Here is a 23,778-nt window from a genome sequence, read left to right on the forward strand (position 1 = left end):
CCTAAATCTCTCTTGTCTTTCTCAGTCAAATCCTTCAAAAGAACTCTCTACTCAGCCTGTATTTCCTCTCAGCTCACTGTCGTGCAAACCCTCTGCAATCTGATTTGTGACATAATCACTCAAATGAAACTGTTCTTTCTTAAATGACTAGTAATCTCTTAATTGGTAAACAAATTCTCTTTTTGGATATGGCATTGTTCTCTCTTGATTCTCCTCTTACCTTTCAAACAGTTTCTTCTCAGCTTCCTTTGCTGGTTGATCATGCAGTATGATTCCCACTAACTGTATGCATGTACACACACACACACACACACACACACACACACATAACCTCCTTCTTGAGTCCTTTTATCTATATTCTTTCTCATTTGTCAGTTTTATCAGGTTTCATGGATTTTGTCAGTCTGTCGTCAAGCACATATATTTCTCTCCTGGCTCTCCTTCTGACTCCATTGAGTTTGCCACCATGCCTCAACTTTCTCAAAATGTTAGCTACTTGAGGACAGAAACAGTCTTTCTTTTTGCTTATATTTGTATCCTCAGAGCTTAGTACCGTTTCATGGCATATAGTAAGTTCTTAATAAATGCTTATTGATTTGACTTAAATTGACTTACCGTATGCCAAACACTGTGCTAAACTCTGGAGATGCGATGAAAAGCAAACTATGGCAAACAAAAAACACATAGTCCATGCTCTCAAGGAGATTACATTCTAACGTGATAAAACTGTAAACATTTAGGTACATACAAGATATATACAAGAGTATATGTGGAGAAGATGTGGGAAAATTGGAACACTAATGCATTGTTGGTGGAGTTGTGAAATGATCCAACTACTTTGGAGAGCAATTTGGAACTATGCCCAAAGGGCTATAAAAATGTGCATACCCTTTCATCCAGCAATAGCACTTCCAGGGCTGTATCCCAAAGAGATCGTACAAATGGGAAAAGGACCCATATGTACAAAAACATTTATAGCAGCTCTTTTTGTGGTGGCAAAGAATTGGAAATTGAGAGGATGCCCATCAATTGGGGAATGGCTGAGCAAGTTGTGGTATTTGAATGTAATGGAATACTATTGTGCTCTAAGAAATGATGAGCAGGCAGACTTCAGAAAAACCTGGAAAGACTTGCATGGTCTGATGCTGAGTGAAGTGAGCAGAATCAAGAGAACGTTGTACACAGTATCTGCACGCGTTGTGCAATGACTAATATTGATAGGCTTAACCCTTCTCAGCAATACAAGGATCTAAGACATCTCCAAAGGCCTCATGATGGAAAATGCTATCCACATCCAAAGAAAGAATTATGGAGTTTGAATGCAGATCAAAGTATACTATTTGCTATTTTTTTCTTCTGTTGTGTTTTGTTTCCTCTTTCTGATGGTTCCTCCTATTGGTTCTAATTCTTACTTACAACATCACTAATGTGAAAATATGTTTAATAAGAATGTATATGTATAGCCTATATCAGATTGTGTGCTGTCTTGGAAAGAGAGGTGGGGAGGGAGGGGGAGAAAATTTAAAACTCAAGAGCTTATGAAAGTGATTGTTGATAAATCAAAACAAATTAATTTTAAAAAAAAGAAAAAAAGAGAAGAAATTAGAGGAACATGGAAAAAATTACGTTAGATCTATGGATAGGGGAAGAGTTCATGACCAAACAAAGAAGAGATAGAATGACAAAAGGTAAAATAAACACTTTTGATTGCATAAAAAAAGAGTAGATGAAGATAATCTGAAAGGTGAAGGCATTTAAAAGGGCAACTAAGTGAGACAGTGGATAGAGCACTAGCCCTGAAGTTGAGAGGAACTGAGTTCAAATCCGCCCTCACAAAGTTACTAGCTGTGTGACCCTGGGCAAGTCACTTAATCCTGATTAAAAGAAAGAAAGATGAAAGCCTTAGTAGCTGAGGGCACAAGGAACAAGGTACTTGTAATTATAGTTATCATTTCTAGATAGATGATTTCCAGATACAGATATCCAGCTTTGGTCTATCACCAGACCACCAGTTCAACATTACCAACTACGTATTAGACATTTTGAATTGTATGTCTCAAAGACAGCTGAAATTCACCATTTCCAAAGCAATAATTCATTATCTTTTTCCTCTAAATCTGACCCATCTTTTGAATTTCCCTTTTGAGGTTAGGGCATCACCATTCTCCCAGACATATATTTTCCATGTCAACGTCATGCTCTGCTCCTCACTCTCATTTATCTTACATATCTAATCAGTTGACAATTCTTGTTTTTCTATCTCCATATCACTAGCAAATGCCCCCTTCTTACCAGTCACACATTATTTTGGACCCTCACCATGTCTTGCCTGACCTATTGCAGTAACCTCCTATTTGGTCTTCCATCCTCACTCAAGCTGCTCCCAACTCTAGTCTACCTTTTCCCAGAGCTGAATGTTGTTTCTCAAGCACATGTCTAGCCATCACAATCCCTCCCCCATTTAGTAAACTATACTGGTTCCATTTTAACTCCAGTGTAAAATAAAATTCTCCATTTTCCCTCTAAATCTTTACACAGTTAAGCTCCTTCCTGTTTTTACAACCTTCTTAAGCTTTATTCTCTTCTATACATTTTCTGGTATAGTTGTTCTCACATACTTACTGTTCCTCACACAAGACACTTTCTCCCATATTTTTGCACTGGGCTGCCCCTGGGATTGGAATGAATTCCCTCCTCATCTCTGCTTTTGGGACTGCTTCAAACCCAATGTAATATTTGAACACTTTTCCTGATCTTCACAGCTCCTAATGCCCTCCCTCCCCAAACTATCTTATATTCATTTTATTTTAAATTAATATTTATTTTATTTTTTCATTAAGTTCACCTTCTCTCCTCTTCCCCTTTTCTGCTCCCATTGATAAAGCAAGATAAGCTTTATTACAAATATGTATAGTAAGACTAAACAAATTCCCATATTGGCTAGTTTCCTCCCCCCCAAAAAAATAAATCTGAAACTATTCTCTGAGTGCTTCATACCTTTTGTCTGTGTGTGTGTGTGTGTGTGTATGTATATATGTATGTGTATATATATATATGCATGTATATATATATATACACACACACACACACACACCCATACACACACACATATGTAATATGTAGGTGTGTGTATACATTTCTGTTGCATATTTACATAATAATATAATAATCATAATGTGACATAATAATAGCATCTATATAGTGTTTTGAGATTTGCAAAGTGATTTAAGATGTCTCTTTTTAATCTCGCAAAAACCCTGGTAAGTAGGTGCTGTTATTTTCTCCATTTTACAATTGAGGAAACTAGGGCACACAGAGGTTAAATGTCTTGCCCAGGGTCACACACCTTGTATCTGAGGCCAAATTTTAACTTCCTGACAATAGGTCCAGCACTGTATCCACTGCACTACTTAGTTGCCTCTGCCCTCATTTACCTGGAGGCTCCACTGTTAAAACATAAGCTCTTTAAGGGTAGTGGATTTTACTTCTGTCTTTGTATCCTCAGTGTTTAACACAGTCCCTGACACATAAGGTACTGCTTGTTGATTGATTGAGTCTACTCCCCAGTAATATAGTTTTATATCCCTTATAGTATTTAATGCAGTCCTTTACATATAGGAAGACCTCAGTAAATGTCATTTTATTGATTATAAGTGGTCAAGACTCCATAACAAATCATGACAAAAATAGAAAAGGGCTTATTGGTCCCTTCTCTTGATTCATCCTGGCACCTCTATCCACCAGGTTGCAATACATGCAATATATAAGCACAGTTAACAAGCACCAAGAACAGCACCATAAGTGACAGGATAGAGTTTAGTGTCTTTAGGCAAGATATGAAAAAACAATGAAATGTCACAGACCTACCTTATGAAAACAATCATAGGAATTAACCCAACAGAATATATATCCTGCTAGCCTTAAGAGATGTTCTTTGGTCTGCTTTAAGATAGCTGGTCAAAAACTATTTTTAGCATTGTGGAGGATTTCTCTTCACTAACTACCAGACAAGTTACAGAATACATTCAAGCCTTGTGTCAGGTATATCATGATGCCTCCTGAATCTAGATGGAAAGGTGGGAGCAGGAGAGGGAGAAAGGGATGAGCAGTTAGGTATTATATATGGCAATATCTACAGACTCTCTGGCAAGTTTTCTCTCTTGGTTAACAAGCTCTGAAAGATGGCCCTCCAGTGAATACTTTTGGGTTCTTTATTCACTTAACTTGCCCACTTAGGGTGAAATAGAAGAATCAGCACAAAATATGAAGTATGTACCTCAGGAGAATTTTTTTAATTATTTACAAGATTATCATTAGTTCCTTCTGATTCCTACAACAAGTTTGAATTATTCCCAGCCATTGTAACTTGCATTGCATGTTTTAAGGTATACGAATCACTTTTCTTGTGACATTCCTGTGAGACTAGGTAGTGCAAGTATTATTCTCCTCAATTTGTAGATGAAGAAATTGAGGCTCAAAGATGTTAATTATCTCGCATTATGATCACAGAGCTAGTATCTGAAGTAGGGTTTAAATTTCACTCTTCTGACTCCAAGTCCAAAGTTCTTTTCATTACAGTATTTTGAAATGGCCTTTTCTCCTCAGCTTTGAGAATATTTGAAGATACAGAGAATTTTTATAAGGATAATGGTCACCTCTACAGTGTTTTATTGTTCATAGGGTGCCATAGGAATATATATGTGTGTGGTCCTTGCCGAGACAGGCAGCAGGGGGAAAATTTTCTGCTTTTGTCTAAGAATGCCAGCACTGAAATATGACTGGCAGAAGGTAAAGGAAAACTAAATCTACAGTTCCTCTTCTGCTTGTCTCTGTCTATGATTTTCCTCCCCAAATGACTGTCAGACTAATACAAGAAGTTCCCATCTTACAAACAAATTCATCTGCAAATGAGGTATTTGGCACTTGGAACACATTTTCCAATAGGAACCATGTTACAAATATTAATTGATTTCACAGACTATCGTTTCAAATACTAATTCACTTTGCTGCTGAAATAATGTATACTTGAAGAGAAAAAATAGTAGAAAAAAGACTTCTGATACTTTAATAGAATCTTTAAAACAAGGCTTTTTAGAGCTTCAAATTCATCTGCTTCCCATTTTGCATTTCACGAATGAGAAAACTGAGGCCATGACAAGTTTAGGGACTTGCCCAAGGTCATACATCTAGGTAGTAATACAGCCTACATTTTGAGATTCTTGAGGGCAAGAACCATGTTTCATTCATTTTTGTATCTTCATTACTAAAAAGCATGCTGCCAGTTATATAGTAGATGTTTTAAAAATTTGCTAAATTGAATTCAGTGAACCAGTACAAGAAACTCAGCCTGCTGCCTCCTAATCACTAACCAACAAGCACAGAAAACACAAAAATATTCATATAATATTCATACATAATTATATTTTTGTATATTGTACCTTTATGTTTATATGTGGCTTTATATTTAAATTATCATCTTAATAGTGCTGGAGGAATATGATATGCATGTTAAATTAGAGAAGGATAGACAGAGTTGGAAATTTTCAATGAGTAACTTCACAGCACTTTCAAGGAGTTAAAAGTCTGATTACACCAGTCTTTAATTTTTATTTCACTTAAAAACCTAATGTTTTCTTTTTTTATTGTAAAGTTGTTTCACTACCACCACTCTTATGCCTGTCACCTATGATTAGGGTTGTGTTTCCTCCAACAAGTGAATTGAAGATAGAGAAGTGGGAGTGGCAGAGATTTCTCTTGAGGTAATTGGATAAGATTTTGAAGAGAAAAGAGGGAGGAAGGAGATTAAAGACTTTGGAATGTACTGGGTCAGAAAGGATTGCCTGGAGTGAAATCAATTGATAATTAAAGACAAAATAAGAGTGAGAATCTCTTGAAAGGGGGGAAGTGGAAAGAAATGGGAAGGTACATTAGGTTAGGTAGGACATCAGGTATGAGTAGAACTTCCTACTCTAGGCATCAAGTAGTGCTGTCAGCCTTGATTATTTCCTGTCTATAGTAAAGTAGGGATTGAAGGGCCTCTCTGACATAATGAGTGGGGGGGGGTGAAGTATGGTCTGGGGAGTAATGTGAAACCCCAATAATTTATATGTATAAGATAGTTAAATTCAGCTTTTTGCATCTAGTATCCATACTATTGTTTAAACCCTCAAATAGTAGGAAGACCAGGTGAGGTAGGCTCCTACTATTAGTTCTTCTGGCACAGTCTATCTAAAAATATACATACATACATATATATACATACACATACACACACATATATTTCAATAGTTATCTTTCTAGTCTATTTTTGCATTTAGGTCTTAGGAGTTATAAGTGGGCTGGTGATGAAGCAGAATAGATCCTCATTTTTTTCTTTTTAAGTTCCTTTTGCTGCCAGTGCTTTTACTAGTTTGAAAACCAGAATTTGAAATACATGTTATTGTAAAGCCCTGTCTTAAAATATTTCTTGAGTCTGTTTTTTTTCAGTTCTGCCCAATTCTTCAGGACCCTATTTGGTGTTTTCTTGATCAAGACACTGGAATGGTTTTCCTTCTCCAGCTCATTTTATAGATAAGGAAACTGAGGCAAACAGGGTTAAGTGACTTGTCCGGGATCACATAGTAAGTATAGAAGTCAGATCTGAATGCAGGAAGATAAGTCTTTCTGACTTCGGTCCTGGCACTCTATCTACTGTGCCACTTAGCTGCCAAAACGTTTCTTGCCTTTAGCATAGTTCTGTTTTTGAAAACATTAATATGATGTGATTCTGAGGTCAATGTCAAAGCTCTCTTGCAGGGTAGCTCAATTTAAATTTTGTCTTTAGTCTCCTTTGTCATGACTGTGAACTTTTGACCATAATGGAAGTGAGGTGGAGGGAATTCTAGTGGCATGGGACCCAAGCCCACCAGAGTCCAGTTTGGCTTTTTAAAAGCCTGCCCTTTCCCTGGAAAAGGAGTATAGAGGAACTTCTGGGCTACTGACACTCAGGTTCCAGGTACTCTTTGATTCAGTGACACTGGCTTCCTGGTTATTTCAGGAGCTACACATTCCACCTCTAGGATCTGGGTATTTCCTCTGTCTATACCCCCTTCTTGGAATGCTCTTCTTCATGGCTCCCCTGCCTTCCTTGAAATTTCAACTAAAATCCCATTTTGTACAGGAAGCCTTTACCAATCCCTCTTAATTCTGGAGCCTTCCGTCTGTTCATTATTTTCTAATTATCCTGGATAGAGTTTGTTTGTACATATTTATTTGCTCTGTTTCTCCCCCATTAGATTGTGAACTCCTGAAGAGCAGGGACTGTCTTTTGCTTCTATTTAGATCCCTGGCACTTAGCACAATGCCTAACACACAGCAGGCACTTAATAAATGCTTATTGATTGGATTGATGTCATACTTTCAGCAAAGCAGTATTTCTCCTTGGACTGTGTGCATCATCATTTGTTCTCGTGGTCTGACTTATGCAGATACATTTAAGTGAATAATGTTTATTAATTCCTTCTCTAACCTGTTGGGATAATTTCCATATTTATCTGAGGAGGGAAGCAATATGTAACTCAGAAGTATTTTGATCACACTGTTCCCTCTTCCTGCAATGCCCTCCCTGCTATACTTATTGATTCCTACCCATATATTTTCTAAAGCTTATATAATGATACATTGTGGTAGATTATAGTTAGTGATGTATGTGCCATAAGTTCAAAAGATGTCAAGTGGGAAGGGATCTTAGAAGTCACCTGGTAAATGTCATTACTTACAAATGAGGAAATTGGAACCCAGAAAGACTAAGTGATTTGTTCATGGTCATACAGATATTAAGCATCAGATGTTAGAGTTAAACCTGACCCTCTGATTACAAAACCAAGATACTTTTTACTATACCATGAAGATTCATACTAGACTATAAGGCTCCATGACAACAAAACCTTCTCTTATTCTATGTGTGTATCTCTCAAAGTGCCCTGTTCATAGTGAGAACTTAATAAATATTTATTGAATTGAGTTCTGCAAATAGCTTTCAAATTTTTTGCTGCAGCTGAGTATTTGGAAGAAATACTCCTAACATTTTATATTTCATCCTTATTCCAAATTCAAAGTATCAAACCATCAAAGAATCAATATTTCCTCTTAGTCTGTGAATCATTACTTGTGCTTCCCTCATTAAAAGGTACCTCATTGTAGGTGACAAGTCTTTTGTACATGAGCTCATCAATCAGAAAAGTCACATTTTGAAATCATCCAGGACCAAAAGGAGACCACAGATCTTCTTCAAACTTATCAGGCCAAAGTCTATCCAGACTTGCAGAGCAATTCTTGGTTGGTAGTATTGGTGTTTTAACAACAAATTACACAGAAGGAAATTTATGTGCTGTGGAACTAACCAACTCAAGCACAAGATATGCGATTCTGCCCCTGCCCTTTCATGTATTCAGAAAATGTAACACGATTGATTTCATATCTTTACAAAATGTAGACCAGATCAAAGCGTACTTTGTTGTTGTTTGGTCATTTTTCAGTTGTGTGCTTCTCTTTGTGATCCCTTTTGGAGTTTTCTTGGCAAAGATGCTGGAGTGGTTTGCAATTTCCTTCTCCAGCTCCTTTTATAAATGGGGAAACTGAGGCAAATGAGGATAAATGACTTGCCCAGGGTCACACAGCTAGTAAGTGTCTGAGGCCAGATTTGAACTCAGGACTTTCTGACTCCAAGCCTGGTACTCTATCCACTGCATCATCTAGCTATTCTACTAAAGTGTACATAGATAAATCAATACATAAAAAAGTCTGGTTAAAGTTAGATTTGTTCTTCTATGTCTATAACATTCTTTATATGCTGCTAAAAACATTTTATAGAGATTCACAAAATTTAAAGTTAGGACAATAAATTTGAGTTCATGTGTGCATAGGAGGGGGAGCACATACATTTATATAGAAGAAAATAAATTTAGAGACATGATTCTACCAAAAAGTAAACACAGGAAAAGGGACCCAAACATTATGTTTATGTTCGGTGATTTTTGTGTTGTTCACATTAAAAATCAAACTAATAATTACATTGTGAATTTTTCATAGCCTAAATAGTAGTGAACAATGATTGAGATAGTTAAATAAATCCCTTTCTTTTACCATGAGAGAAATAACTACATAAATCTTTGGGATCACATTACATTCAAATTCAACTTGACTGATTTTTGAATGAGAAATACCACTTTAAAAGCAAATTCTTTCATCCTAGAGAGTATATAAACAGCCAAAAGAACAGGAAAGGAAAAATGTATTGTCTCAATGCATGCTTGAATGAATAAATCTTTTGCAGATTACTAATAGTCAATAACATTATTTGGAAGATTTGGAGGTAATCTGGTTTGCATTAAACATATTTACACTTTAAAATGCCTCATGAATTAAGTAAAGTTTTACTACAAACAGATGCTAAGGAATATGAAAATATAGAGTGATTTTGTAGGAAGATAATTATTATCTTTAGAGTTTAATTGGCCAGGTTTTCAGGGGAAAAAATGTCTTCTTTCTTCCAGAGAGCACAGACAGACGAATTGGAAAAAATTGAAAAGCATGGCAGATCATGCAAAGAAAAAGAAAATGCCAAGTCTTTGGACAAACCTGAACAGTAAGCATGCCTCTTATAGCCAAAGAGGAATCATCCAGGAGATGTGTGGGCTATTTCCATTAGGAAAGTGCAGTATCTTAAGTACATAATTGCTAGGAATGATATAAGGCTAAACATCTGTTTATGTGAATTATATTTTCCCTCTTAATTTGACTCTCTTGCTTCAGGTTCCTTTATGAACTATCACTAATACCCAACTTTTCAGAGCGAGTCTTTTGCATCCTGTTCCAGTCAACATTTTCAGAAAGCATTTGCTCGATTCGTCGCAAACTTGAACTACTCCAGAAGTTGTGTGAGGTGGGTTCTGGTCCATAGAAAGCTGGGACTAGATCTCTGATATTTAATCACATTCAGTCATGTTCATATTTCAAAAGTTTTCTTTTTATTTACTCTAAGTCCTCATTAAATATGAAGGATCGCAGTCCTGCCGAATGGAACATTTTATGATGGTGCTTCCAGATCAAAGCACATGTTCAGATTGGCTTTCAGGGCTTCACTACAGCATCATAAGATTCCTGCCAATGCACATCAGCCTCTAGAGAATACTGTGCCTTCTGCTGCTGCCAAAGCAAAATCTTCACTTTGCAGAGGCTTTCATACATCCGACATCTAAATGAATGCCATTTGAGAGCATTCTGTTTGCATTCTTTGATTTTTGGAAGGGACTGCTCAACAAATTGCTAATAATTAGTCCATCCCAATGATTTGGAGACAACAACATAGCTGAATTTTGAGGCTAAAATGCCTCCTTGAAGTTGGAGTATTAATACTCTGCATAAATTGTTAGTATCAAAATTTTAAAATGCTGTTCATTAGTCTAAGGGCAGCAATACCATTCTCTCTTCTATTAGTAAAACATTTTCAAAAAACTTGATGAGCTGGGTATAAGTAATACAAAGTTAAGCCTAACACAGCAGTTTGGAAGAAACAAGTGTGAAATATTTGGGGTAAATTTAATCTCATTATAAAATGCATTTCTTTACATCAACATTTTTAGTGTTAGTTTTGATGCCAGATTACTTGGGTTGCTAAGAAGATATGTAAAATTAGAATAGTTATAAAGAATTTCTCTTTCATTGAAATAGTTGTTGTTTCACAATTCTCCTTTTTCTAGCCCTCTTTAGTTTAGCAAAGAATAGGAGACATGGCATAAGGTACTTGCTCACTGTCTCTCAACCACCCTCTTTGATTCATGTGTGAAATGTATGTTAGAATGTGTTAATATAGTTGCTATGGGTTTTTTTTTTTCCTTTCTGTGCTGATGTAGTTGGTTTAAGGTTTTTTTTTTCCTTTATGTATATGTGTATATAAATGTTACTTCTGTGTCTTTTGTGATTTTCTTAACATGTATTTTAGATATTTTCTAATAAAGTACAACTTGTAAGTAGGAATAAAGACAAATGGATATGACCTAAAATGTTAGTGAATGTATTGGAAGCTTGGCATATTGTGTGATAACAATTCTTGTAAAATTGATAAATGTTATACAAAATTTTAATTAAGAAAAATTGTTCTTTATCCTATTTTGCAGACATTGAAAAATGGGTCAGGGGTTATGCAGGTTCTAGGTCTGGTTCTTGCCTTTGGTAATTACATGAATGGTGGGAACAAGACTCGGGGACAGGCAGATGGTTTTGGATTAGACATTCTTCCAAAGCTGAAAGATGTCAAAAGCAGTGTAAGTATTTTTATGACTGACTGTAGGATCACTAGAAGATGAGATTATTTTGTTAGTAATAAGGAGTTTCATTATTTGTCCTTTGTAATAATTGTTTCTTTATACCTTGATGCCAAAATACATCTAAGTAAAAGAAATGTTCATTTTCGTGTGTATGTGTTTTGAGTATTAGAATGTTTCCTTAAATAAGTAACCATTAATCCTATGTCCTTCTTGATGACTATGACTTCAGCTAGAACTACATATTTCTTTCTTGATTTCTTGCCCAATTCTGTATATGCCAAAGACCATCTGCCCTACGGCAAATTTTTCTAAATCATATATCTGAAAGACTTTTACTTTTCCTAGGATAAAATAGCATATAGCTATTTTTTTCCATTTAAATTAATTATTTAGATGCTAACCAGTGGAGACCAATAGGTTCAAGTCCTTAAAAAATTAGAAAGAGTCCAACACAACTCATTCTAAAAGGGGTGAAATACTTAATTAAAGTAGAAAATAGAGCTAGCCACAACAGTACAATTATCTCTTCCTAATCCTCAGAATAGATGATCTGTCTAATGTTTCGAGTTCAAAATCTTATGAATCCATAAGTCTAATCACTGTCCTTGCATGTGTGATACTACTAAGAAAAGAAATTGGTAAAAGAGATTAAAAATTTTAAATAGCAAACATTTAGGAGGACTGAATATTTTAGGAATCTACCTACATGTATGTATTTGCAGTGGTGCTAATGGAGAGGAAACTATGAAACATTAGAAAAACTGTCAAAAAATTGGAATCAAGATTATATATAATAGTATTTATTCCTATTATTTTCCACTGAAAAGTTGTTGACTTTTTGCTAAAAGTTGCAAGTTTCTAAACTTTTTTCTGTTAGTTACTGAATAATCAACTTCATATGATTTTTATTTTTGATAGAGTTCTACCTGTAAAACCTACTACATTTGTTGCCTGTACATTTTCATTGTAATTTCTGGTATAGAAATAATTTGTTATTATTTCCCAATAGAGGTAGAGTTTTAAACACATAGATTATTAGGGAAATTTTTTAAAAGGAGCATACTTTTCTGTCTATTATATCCCTGTTGAATTGAATAGAAATATCATTTCCAAATGATTTAGAACCTATAAATAATACCAGATTAGGCATCTGCTAATTTTTAATATGGAACCTTAAGCAGATTCTTGAGCAGATTATGAACATAATAAAAGAATATCTTCTGTTTTCATTCTATTTAAGGATCATGTTTTAGTCAGTTCCCCAAAGGCAAATCCCATTGATTCAAATCAAAATATGGTCTAGATTGAGAAATCAACATTCAGTCATGAAATAAGAAGTAATTTACCTTTTTGTATGGCCCAACATAAGTTACAAAACTATTTCAGTATCCTTGCTAAATTAGAAATAATTGTGTTTATTCCTGGATTTTTTTTATATCTCCATAGAGAAAATTAGAGTACTATAATTACTTTTACTGTTACCATCTGTAGATTACTTTTATGCAGCACTTCAAGGTTTACAAAGTATTTTACTTATATAGGGTATCCCAAAAGTCAGTGCAGTGTTAAGTTATCAAATCTACTTTAAGTTATAAAGCTATTAAAGATACCTAGTTGTGTGACCCTAGGAATGCCACTTAGCCTTCTTGATCCTGGGATTCTTCATGAAATGGGGATAATAATAGACCACATGGCATTGTTCTGAGGATTATACGAGATTACCACAAGGTCTCCCAAAAGTCTTAGTGTGGTTTTAAGTTATTAAAGGTTAAAGCTGCAATAGGACTATTGGACATGTTGTGTAATCTCATATAATTAATGCTTAAAAATAAGTTTTAAGTTGTTAAAGCTTAAAAATGCACTAAGATTATTGGGACACCTTGCCTCATACAATCCTTAGAACAATGCCATGTGGTATATTATTATCCCCATTTCATGAAGAGTACCAAGATCAAGAAGGTGAAGTGGCATTCCTAGGGTCACAAAGCTAGCAAATATCAGAGATAACATTTGCATCTGAGCCTTCCTAATTCTAAAATACTATCACAGGATTATACAGATTACTGTGAGCAAGCCTCTAGTCAATATATCATTGACTGATTTCAACCTAATTAGCAGGTTCATGTTAATAGAGTTAATAGAACCACAAACCAAAAATGATAAGTGAAAGCCACTCAGATCACTGAAAAGCAAATCCTATTTTAGGGTGAGAAATCTAGATTAGGAAATCATATTTAAAGTAGTGGGGGAGGAGTATGAAGAGGGAAGAGTAATGTTTAGAACAAAAATAAAAATAAACCTATAACCATGGGCTAAAATAATAACAAACCTAAAATCCAGGAGCATGTATAGCTTATCTTGGGAGATTTAGTTTAAAGTAGGTAAAGTCTAAATGTCATTCACAATATTTATGTCGCATGGTTTTGATTCAAATGTGATAGCAATGATGAGTAATGCATACAATTTCTAGAGCCAGATCAGTCCCTATATGAATATGACACAAAAGTGAAAAAGTAGCCTCTTAAGCCTGAGATTTTGCATATTTTCTGCAGAACTCATAATAAATTATTCATTATGCTATATGTACAAATTCCTAAAAGTCTGCCAGACCGGATGGTTTATGTAACAATTCATTATCTAAAATGATTGCTATGAAGCCCAAGTGATTTTTAAATAATTTTATTCTTTTTTGTGTTGGGGGGGTTCATTTATGATTTCTCTTTTCTGTGAACTGAGTCACAAGCCCAGAGGTGATTATATAGTTCCTATAACTGGACATAGGGTCCTGTCAATTCTAAATTTTTTCAAATAAAATGAAGTCATACATTTCAACATTAAAAATAGCTTGCCTCTAAGAAATATTAAATTATGTGTATGACTCAGGAAATAAATAAAGCAAACAAAAACAAAAGAATATTTATAGTTGAAAGACCACTTTTAACCAGTTCTGATACTGGTCTGATTAAAGGAGGAATAATGTTAAGTAGATGATCTTTCCTGAAGCAGTTAAATCTCTTAGGTACAGGAAGACAGTTTGTCTTATAAAATTTCACTTTTCATTTAAAATGTCATCATATATAGGTTATTGTCCAGAATTTTTTTAAAAATTCTAGTAGTGAGTGAAATTTAAATGACCTTTACTCACTTTGATCTTTCTGCCTAGGACAATAGCCGGAGTCTTTTGTCATATATAGTTTCATATTATCTTCGAAATTTCGATCAGGTGAGTGACTGTAATTTCTATGTACGCAGCTAAATTTGCTCTGACTCAATGTGAATTGAGTGATTTCATGATGTATATGTTTGTTTGTTTCTTCTATGCCTGTGGATAGCCATTCTTTCAAAAAACCATTTCCTCCCCCCACCTTGTTTGTCAGGATGCTGGAAAAGAACAATGTGTTTTTCCACTGCCAGAACCCCAGGACCTCTTTCAGGCCTCCCAGATGAAGTTTGAAGACTTTCAGAAAGACCTTCGAAAGCTGAAGAAAGATTTGCGAGGTAACAAGATACAATGCAGTATGATAATCCATCTATATATTTTCACCATGGTGATGGACAAAGGGTACCTTTTTAATGTGATGTGGAGAACATATTAATTTTTGGGTAGCCTTTGTTTTGGGTAGTTTAACTAACATTTCTGTGAGCAAAAAAAAAAACTATCATGCTTACTCTTTGCTGTGTCTAACACCAAACCAGACAAATCTAGGTATTCAGCAGAGTACTTCTTTTTTTAATTAATTTATTTTGATTTATCAAAAATCACTTCCATAGGCTTTTGAGCTTTAAATTTTTCTCCCTTTCCCTCCCCACTCCCTCCCCAAGATGACTTGCAATCTGGTATAGGTTATACATATACATTCCTATTAAACACATTGTCACATTAGTGATGTTGTAAGGAAGAATTAGAACCAATAGGAAGAACCATCAGAAAGAGGAAACAAAGCAAAACAGAAGAAAAGAATAGCAAATAATATGCTTCGATCTGCACTCAAACTCCATAGTTCTTTCTTTGGATGTGGATAGCATTTTCTACCATGAGACCTTTAGATCCTTGCATTGTTGAGAAGGGTCAAGTCTGTCAACTTTAGTCATAGCACATTGTGGCTGTTACTGTGCACAATGTTCTCCTGGTCTGCTCACTTCACTCAGCATCAGTCCATACAAGTCTTTCCAGGTTTTTCTGAAGTCTGCTTGCTCATCATTTCTTATAGCACAACACTATTCCATTACATTCATATACCACAACTTGTTCAGTCATTCCCCAAATGATAGGCATTCCCTCAATTTCTAATTCTTTGCCCCCACAAAAAAGAGCTACTATAAATATTTTTGTATATGTGGGTCCTTTTCCCATTTGTATGATCTCTTTGGGATACAGCCCTAGAAGTGCTATTGCTGGGTCAAAGGTTATGTACATTTTTATAGCCCTTTGGGCATGGTTCCAAATTGCTCTCCAAAATGGTTAGATCATTTCACAACTCTACCAACAATGCATTAGTGTTCCAATTTTCTCACATATTCTCCAACATTTATCATTTTCCTGTTTTGTCATGTTGGCCAATCTGATAGCTGTGATGTGGTACCTCAGACTTGTTTTGATTTGCATTTCTCTAATCAATAATGATTTAGAGCATTTTTTTATATGACTATAGATAGCTTTAATTTTTTCATCTGACAACTGCTTGTTCATATCCTTTGACCATTTATCAATTGGGGAATGACTTGTATTCTTATAAATTTGACTTAATCCTCTATATATTTTAGAAAATGAGGCCCTTATCAGAGACACTGGTTGTAAAAATTCTTTCCCAGTTTTCTACCTTCCTTCTAATCTTAGTTGCATTGGCCTTGTTTGTGCAAAAACTTTTCAATTTAATGTAATCAAAGTTATCAATTTTGCTTTTCATAATGTTCTCTATCTTCTGTTTGGTCATGAATTCTTCTGTTCTCCATAAATCTGACAGGTAAACTATTCCTTGCTCTCCCAATTTGCTTATGGTATCATCAGCATTTATATCTAAATCATGAACCCATTTTGACTTTATTTTGGTGTAAGATTTTGGTCTATGCCTAGTTTCTGCCATACTCTTTTCCAGTTTTCCCAGCAGTTTTTGTCAAATAGTGAGTTCTTATCCCAGAAGCTAGGGTCTTTGGGTTTATTAAATAGTAGATAAGTATATTCTTATCCCAGAAGCTAGGGTCTTTGGGTTTATTAAATAGTAGATAAGTATAGTCATTGACTGTTATGTCTTGCATACCTAACCTGTTCCACTGATCTACCACTCTGTTTCTTAGTCAGTACAACATAGTTTTGATGATTGCTGCTTTATAATACAATTTAAGATCTGGAACAGCTAGGCCACCTTCCCCTGCATTTCTTTTCTTTAGTTCCCTTGATTTTCTGAACCTTTTGTTATTCTAAATAAATCTTATCATTATTTTTTCTAGCTCTGTAAAATAATTTTTGGTAATTTGATTGGCATGGCACTGAATAAGTAAATTAATTTTGGTAGAATTGTCATTTTTATTATATTAGCTCGGCCTACCCATGAGCAACTGATGTTTTTCCAATTATTTAGATCTGACTTTATTCGTGTGGAAAGTCAGCAAAGTACTTCTTGAATCTAATATGGAATATATAGATGGGATTACATTTCTTCAGTATTTCTTGTAGTCTTGTTTTCAGTATGCCACATCTCTTTGGGATTTTGCGTTATGTTTATTTCTTCTTATAAATCTTATTAACATTATCTTCCCTCCTAACTCCCAGCATTTGTGGCTTCTGAATTATGTCACTTTTTATGCAATCAAACTCTCACCTTTTATGCATTCAATCAAAAAAAGTCATACATGAGTGATGCACTGTTACACATAGACCCAGCAGGTTATTGGCCATCTAGGCTATTACTGTCATTTTTAAAAGGAAAGAGTTGGAAGTTGTATACATTTCTCCCAAAGAAGTTTTTTTATTAAAAGTAGCATTCAGACAAAATCAAGTACTACCAGCAGAGGTTCTTGCCAAGAGTTTTGGTTTCTGATCAACTGATGCAACCCTCTTTAACCTATTTATTTCCTGAGAACATCTCTGCTTTCTTAAGCTTTGATCTAACTGCATCAAGCACAGATCCAGGTGGAACAGATCCCTTATTATTGGCAGTGCCATATCTCAATAGGTGTAGGTAGAGGAGCTAGATATTAAGCTGACAACAAGAAAAAAAGATAGCGGAAAAATTTTTTAAAAGAATTGTTACATTAAAAAAAAACTGGGAGATATACATAGATCAGGGATTTAAATATTAAGCATAATGATCATCACTTATTTTGATTAAGATTCTCCTATAGATGGACAGTGCCTAAGACCATGCCTTGCTCATCTCATACTAGTCTTTATTGCTTGACAATCTGCAACCAAAATGCAAAGCTATCGTATAAACTGAGTACATTTTTCTCCTTAGAGAAAACAGTAGTCACTCATTGTTTTTTCCCTAAAGAAATCTTCAAAAACCAAAATAAAGCAGTCAACTCAAATAATATTTCTGGACATTCTAGGGGAAAAACATATTTCCTTTTACGGTGCTTTTAGTTCTTTGAAATTATGTAGACATTACTGAAGTGCTCCTGGAATTATAATGAAGCATCATGATTTCAATACTGAGCCAGATCTGGATTCACAATTCAAATATCAGGAGCAGGGTTTCAAAGCTACAGTTACAGATGATTTGTTAGCCGAGCTGTATGTTTATTTCAATAACAAATAATTTAATTTGCTGTTTTCAGGGTAGATATTGTTCCCATTCTTTCTTTTCCTATTAAATCAGTTACATATAAACTACTATACTCTGAATGTCACCTCCCCCCCCATTAAATTTTCATAAACTGAAATACTTCAAGAATAAATGATTGTATTAGTGTAGGCATTCAGATTTGATTCAGTAGACACATTAAGTGCTCACTGTGTTTTAGGCATTCTGCTAGATGCAGCATATACAAAGACCAAAAACATAGTCCCTGCTCCCAAAGATGTGTCAGTATTTCAATATAAGCATAAGAATAATTGTTAACATTTACATGGTGCCTTAAAGTTTGAAAAACACTTTACAAATATCTCATTTGTTCCTCCCAACAACTCTAGAAGGTAGTTGCTATATATTATTAGCTCCTTTTTATAGATGAGGAAATGGAGACAGGTCTGATTAAATGACTTGTCAAGGGTCACACAGTGAGTACGTGTTTAAGACAGAATTTGAACCCAGGCTGTCCTCATTCCAGGTACAGTTCTCTATACAATGCTTCATCTAGCTGTGTCAAACTATGAAGGGGTTATAAACAAACACAACAATGCACAATAATTTGAGGAAGGGGAATACATTAACAATTGGAGGGATCCGCTGCCACTCTGGGACAAGCCCTTTTTACCTCTCTGTCCCCTGGACTATTAAAAAAGCTTTTCATTAGTTTCCCTTCATTTGACTTAGGGATTTTCCTAGATTGTGAGTCTGATCATGTCACTCTAACATTCAGTAAGCTGTAGTGGATCTCTCGTGTTTCCAGGACTAAGAATGAATGAATGAATTAATTAATTAATTAATTAATTAATTAGTTAATTAATTAGTTAATTAAAAAAATAAAAACTTTTTGGTACTTGAGTCTTTTCACTGCTTGGCTCCTTCCCAACTTTTCTCTTCACCTCACACTTCTCTTTCTTTCACATACTCTATAATTCAGTGATATTTACTTTACTTGTTCCTCAGACACAACATTGCTTCTGTGAGCCTTTGCCCTGGTTGTCTATCCCCCATGCCTGGAATTCTCTCGTTCCTTATCTCCACCTCTTGGATGCCCTGGCTTATGTCAATTCTCAGGGAAAAATCTAGAAGAATCCTTTCCTGATCCCCTTAATGCTAGTGCTTTCCTTCTGTTGATTAATTTATTCTGCATCTATCTTGTTTCTACATAGTTGTTTACATGTAGTCTCCCCCTTTAGACTGTGAGCTCCTTGAGAGCAGTGACTACTTTTGCCATTCTTTGTATCCCCAGAGCTTAGCACAGTGCTTGGCCCGTGGTAGGCCCTTAATAAATGCTTGTGGAGTTGACTTCCACTCTGAACCGACTGAACTTCTATTCTATGGTCCCTAGGTTTCTCCAATAGAACATGTACTGCTCGAAGGTAGTGACTGTCCTTTGTTGTTGTTGTTGTTGTTGTATCAGTAGTTCTTAGCACAGGGTCAGGCACATCACAAACACTTAATAAATGTTTTTGGATTGGTCTGGAAAAGCTTCCCATAAGACTTTGTGCATGAACTGCTCTTTAAATCAAGCCAAGAATTCTTAGAAGTAGAACTGAAGGAGAACATCCAGGCATGAGGGTGAGCCTGTGGAAAGGCAGAAAAATGACAAATGGAATTGTGATTTGGGGGAATATGAAGTGTCCCAGACAACAATTTTATAGATCAGAAGAGGCATAAGTTACTGAAGCAGGGGGGGAAAAATCAGCATTAGGCTGATTCTCTTAAACTTAAACTACTACTTAAAAAAGAAAAAAACCAATCCATTTCTAGACCTATACTTGAAATTCTTCTAGTTTAGTAGCATCTGCCAGAGTTATGAACCATTCATAGAATCATCAGTCATCCTCAAGACAAAATGAGACGCTAAAGTTAGACTTTGGTAGAGAAACCACATGTGTGTGTGTGTGTGTGCAAAACCACAAGCATTTATTACATACCTACTATGTGCCAGGCACTGTGTTAAGTGCTTTACAAACATCATCTCACCTAACCTCACAACAACCCTGCAAAACAGGAGCTGTTATTGGTCCATTTTACAGTTGAGCAAATTAAGGCAGATAGAGGTCAAGTGACTTGCCCAGAGTCACATAGTTAGTGAGTGCCTGAGGCCAGATTTTAATTCAGGCTTTCCTGACTCAAGGCCTACTAGTCCTCCATCCATTACCTCTACTCTGTCTCTAAATGCTTTTTGTGTGCCATGAAGGTAAGAAAGAGGTCACAGGACATTAGATTAAAATGTCGCAGGAAGATCTCACAGAAATGTGAAGGTAAGCTTGAAGATCCAACAGAAACATTTCACTCTACAAGCATTTATTAAGAGATTCCTCTTTGCCAGACACTTTGCTATACTGGATGGTTGCTCGAGATAGTATGGCTTCAATCTGTTTATGTGGCCTTATTCAGAATTACTTTTTTGGCAGAATTATAGAAAAATTGGACTATTTGCTATGTTTTAATTTCATCCTATTTGAATAGACTACCATGTCAATAACTGTAACATTTCTCTACCTCTTTTCTACCTATTCTCTCAAAGTCCAAATTAATTGTGACTTCCTCCATGAAGTCTTCCAGAATCTTCCCTCTCCTTCCCAAGCTTCCAGTGAACTAGCCCTTCCTAAGTATTATTAGAATACTTTAGTGTCTCTACCTTATTTTATGCTATTTGGTAGATATATCACATATCCCCAAATTGATTTTTAAATAATGGACAGAAAAGACCAGATTATTTCATTTTTAATTTCTGTATTCTCAGCAGAGAGAATGCCATGTATAATAAATGTTGGCTGATTGTTTTTAATTGAGCTGACACTTGACAGAATTATAAAACAATTAAATGATACATTGTAGGGATACTGTTTGAGTTTTAATATAAAACAAGATGCATCAGCTTTCCTGACTGCCATAGCACATAGAGTTGGCCTAGACTGAGTTTCTAGGGCATTAAGAAGCCCAAATCTTTTTTTCTGTGCAAGAACTGCCACCTCATCTTATCTCCTGCACTTTTTTTCTTGTTTAATTTATAGCTTGAAATCAGATGGAAAACTATTTTTCCCAACATTCTAGGCTCTAAAACGTTTCTATTTTAATCCAGTGCCTGCTACTTAGTAGCTGCTTGATAAATATTAATTGATGATTGGGATTGATTGAAGCTTGACTCTGTCATCTGATCTGTTAAGTTATACCTCTCAAATTTTGTCATTAGAAAATTCAATAAGCCTGCCATCTATGCCTTCAGTTGCATAGGTAATAAAAAGATTAAATTGCACAAGACCAAGGGCAGATCGCTAGGGAACTACACTACCAGTAATCTTCTAAGTAGACTTAAACTATTAACAATTGCTCTTTAGGTCTACCTATTGAACCGGTTCTAAGTAAACATATCTGTATTATTCCCTAGCCGTGTTTCTCCATCTTTTCCATAATACCATGAGAGACTGTCAAAAATCTTGTTAAAATCAAGATAAACTGTATGTAAATAACCCTGATATACTTATCTAATCACTCTGTCATAAAAGAAAGGCATTAGTCTAAAATGATTTGTTCTTAATGAAGCTATGCTCATTAGCTTCTTGCTATAAGCACTCTATTTTCTAGATATTTACTAGTCATTTCTTTAATAATAAATTCTAGAATCTCCCCCCCCAGAATAAGCTCACTGATCTATAGTTTACAGACTCTATTCTCTTCCTCTTCCCATTAAGAAAGAAAAAAACACTGGGACAACATTTGACTTATCCAGTTTTAGTAATACTTGTTTTCCATTTTCTGTAATCATTCAAAAATGGTTGACAGTGGCACAGGAATCAGATCTGACAAAATGTACTTCTTATGTGTCTGGGAAATTGAACTTATCAAAAGCAGCTAAATGTTCTTACTATCATCCTACTTAGCCTGGTTTTCCATTCCCAATTAGCCATTTTTGTTCTAGTTTTTTTTTAATGCAAAGATTATTCCCTTTGGTAGAGAAAACAGAAGTAAAAAATTAGATTGAGCAGTTCTACCTTCTCTTTTTCTTCCATTATCATCATCTCATCCCACCACAAGGCATAGTCTTATCCTTTCACTAATTTCTCTTTTCTCAAGGAAAAAAATACTTTAAAAACCTCCTTTTATAGTTTTCTGGAATTTTGAATGGCATGTGCTTAAAATAATTTTCCATTAATTGCTACTTATGAATTATTTTTTTCATGTCTTAAAATCTATATAAATTCTTTCTGTGGAATAAATTTAGTAATTTTATCTATGGAAATTTAACTAAGTTGTATGTCTATATCATATTTTTGAAAAATAACTTGTATTTTTAAATAACGAAATAGAAATTATAGTGAAAGATATATGTAGATTGTAAGGACGCACTACATGGTTTTGAATCACATTATCTCAAGGTGATCACTTTTCAGTTTTCTGCATAGACGCTTAGATTGTTTTATCTGAAGGTGGAAAGCCAAGGATTAATGTGTTATGTGCCAGCCATTTTAATACAGAGAAGGCTGAAGCCCAGTTTAAAATTTTATTAATGCACCCACTGTGTTTGGCTCCTACAATTGCCTCCAGATTTCATAACTCTCTGGGGCTCTCAGCCTTGTCTTTATGAATTCAGTGACATATAGTTGGTTAAGAAATCCAATCTGCTTTTGATCTCTCCTCACTGTCAGCAGCCCTTTGTGATGCAGGCCTGTCAAGTGATGACTTCTGTACCAGTATCATTCTAGGGTAGAAATTATAGTATTTGCCACATGACTTAAATCAATTCAACATGTACAGAGAATCAAGTAATTACGTTACTGGAACTAGGTATGGAAGTTCTTGTGAACTTATATGTATATTTTGGTTCCATTAGTTGTATCATTTTAGATTAAAGAAATATCTGCTTCTATAAAGTACCTAATAAAAGACTATGTTTTGAGAGGTTTCAATTAAATATTTATTGATAACTAAAATATTTTGCTGAACTCCAAACCATTTTGGAAGAGGAAAACAAAACATTATCATAAAGTGACTAAAATTCAGTCATTTGATGTTAAAATATAAGTACTATCTATTTGACATCTAGTCCAATTCCCGTATTTTACAGATGAGATAACCAGGACCAAGAGATAGAAAAGACCAGCTCAATGTCCTGTTCAGTGTTCGTTATTGGAACAATCATAACTAGACCTCAGGTGTCCAGGGCTTTTTCTGTTGTACCATGTAGTTTAGTGACTCAACACCATATCCACTAAAATTGAAGCCAAGGGGAGGGTTCCACAAATTACTTTTCATATTGTTTCACATTTTTTACCTCTTAAGAACTTTATCACTTTTATTGTGTAAATGATACTATTTAAATCTTTCTGGGTTTAGAGATTATTTTTCAATCATGGAAGGATTCATGAACCATAATGTTTCAAACAAACAAACCAAAAAAGTGCTTTGTCACATTGTGTTAATTAGTCCTGAAATAGTAATAATAATAATAATGAACAAGATCACTTTTGGTGATATTAATCTCAACTTTTTTTATTTATAAATCCCATTTCTACATGAACACCCCATTCTATATTTATATCTAAACTTGTCTACATATGATTTGAGTTTTCCATAAGGGATAAGTCTGTTAAACAGTTCTTAATCTTTGAAAATGTAATTCCAGTTGGACTGCATTACATTGCAATTCTGATTTAAAGAAACTCATTTGCAAAATA

At 34.9% G+C, this 23,778-nt stretch overlaps 1 protein-coding gene across 1 annotated transcript in view; it reads left to right on the forward strand.

Moving 5' to 3' along the window:
• FMN2 (formin 2) overlaps positions 1-23,778 on the forward strand; it is a 464,655-nt gene that overhangs the window by 283,675 nt on the left and 157,202 nt on the right. Inside the window, 5 exon segments of the mRNA XM_020982044.2 lie at positions 9,534-9,625; positions 9,793-9,922; positions 11,157-11,303; positions 14,470-14,529; positions 14,684-14,804. Of these exon segments, the coding sequence (XP_020837703.1) occupies positions 9,534-9,625; positions 9,793-9,922; positions 11,157-11,303; positions 14,470-14,529; positions 14,684-14,804 (550 nt within the window).

The sequence above is a fragment of the Phascolarctos cinereus genome, unplaced genomic scaffold, assembly GCF_003287225.1.
Source record: "Phascolarctos cinereus isolate Bilbo 61053 unplaced genomic scaffold, phaCin_HiC Scaffold_5;HRSCAF=322, whole genome shotgun sequence".
NCBI classification, from domain to species: Eukaryota; Metazoa; Chordata; class Mammalia; order Diprotodontia; family Phascolarctidae; genus Phascolarctos; species Phascolarctos cinereus.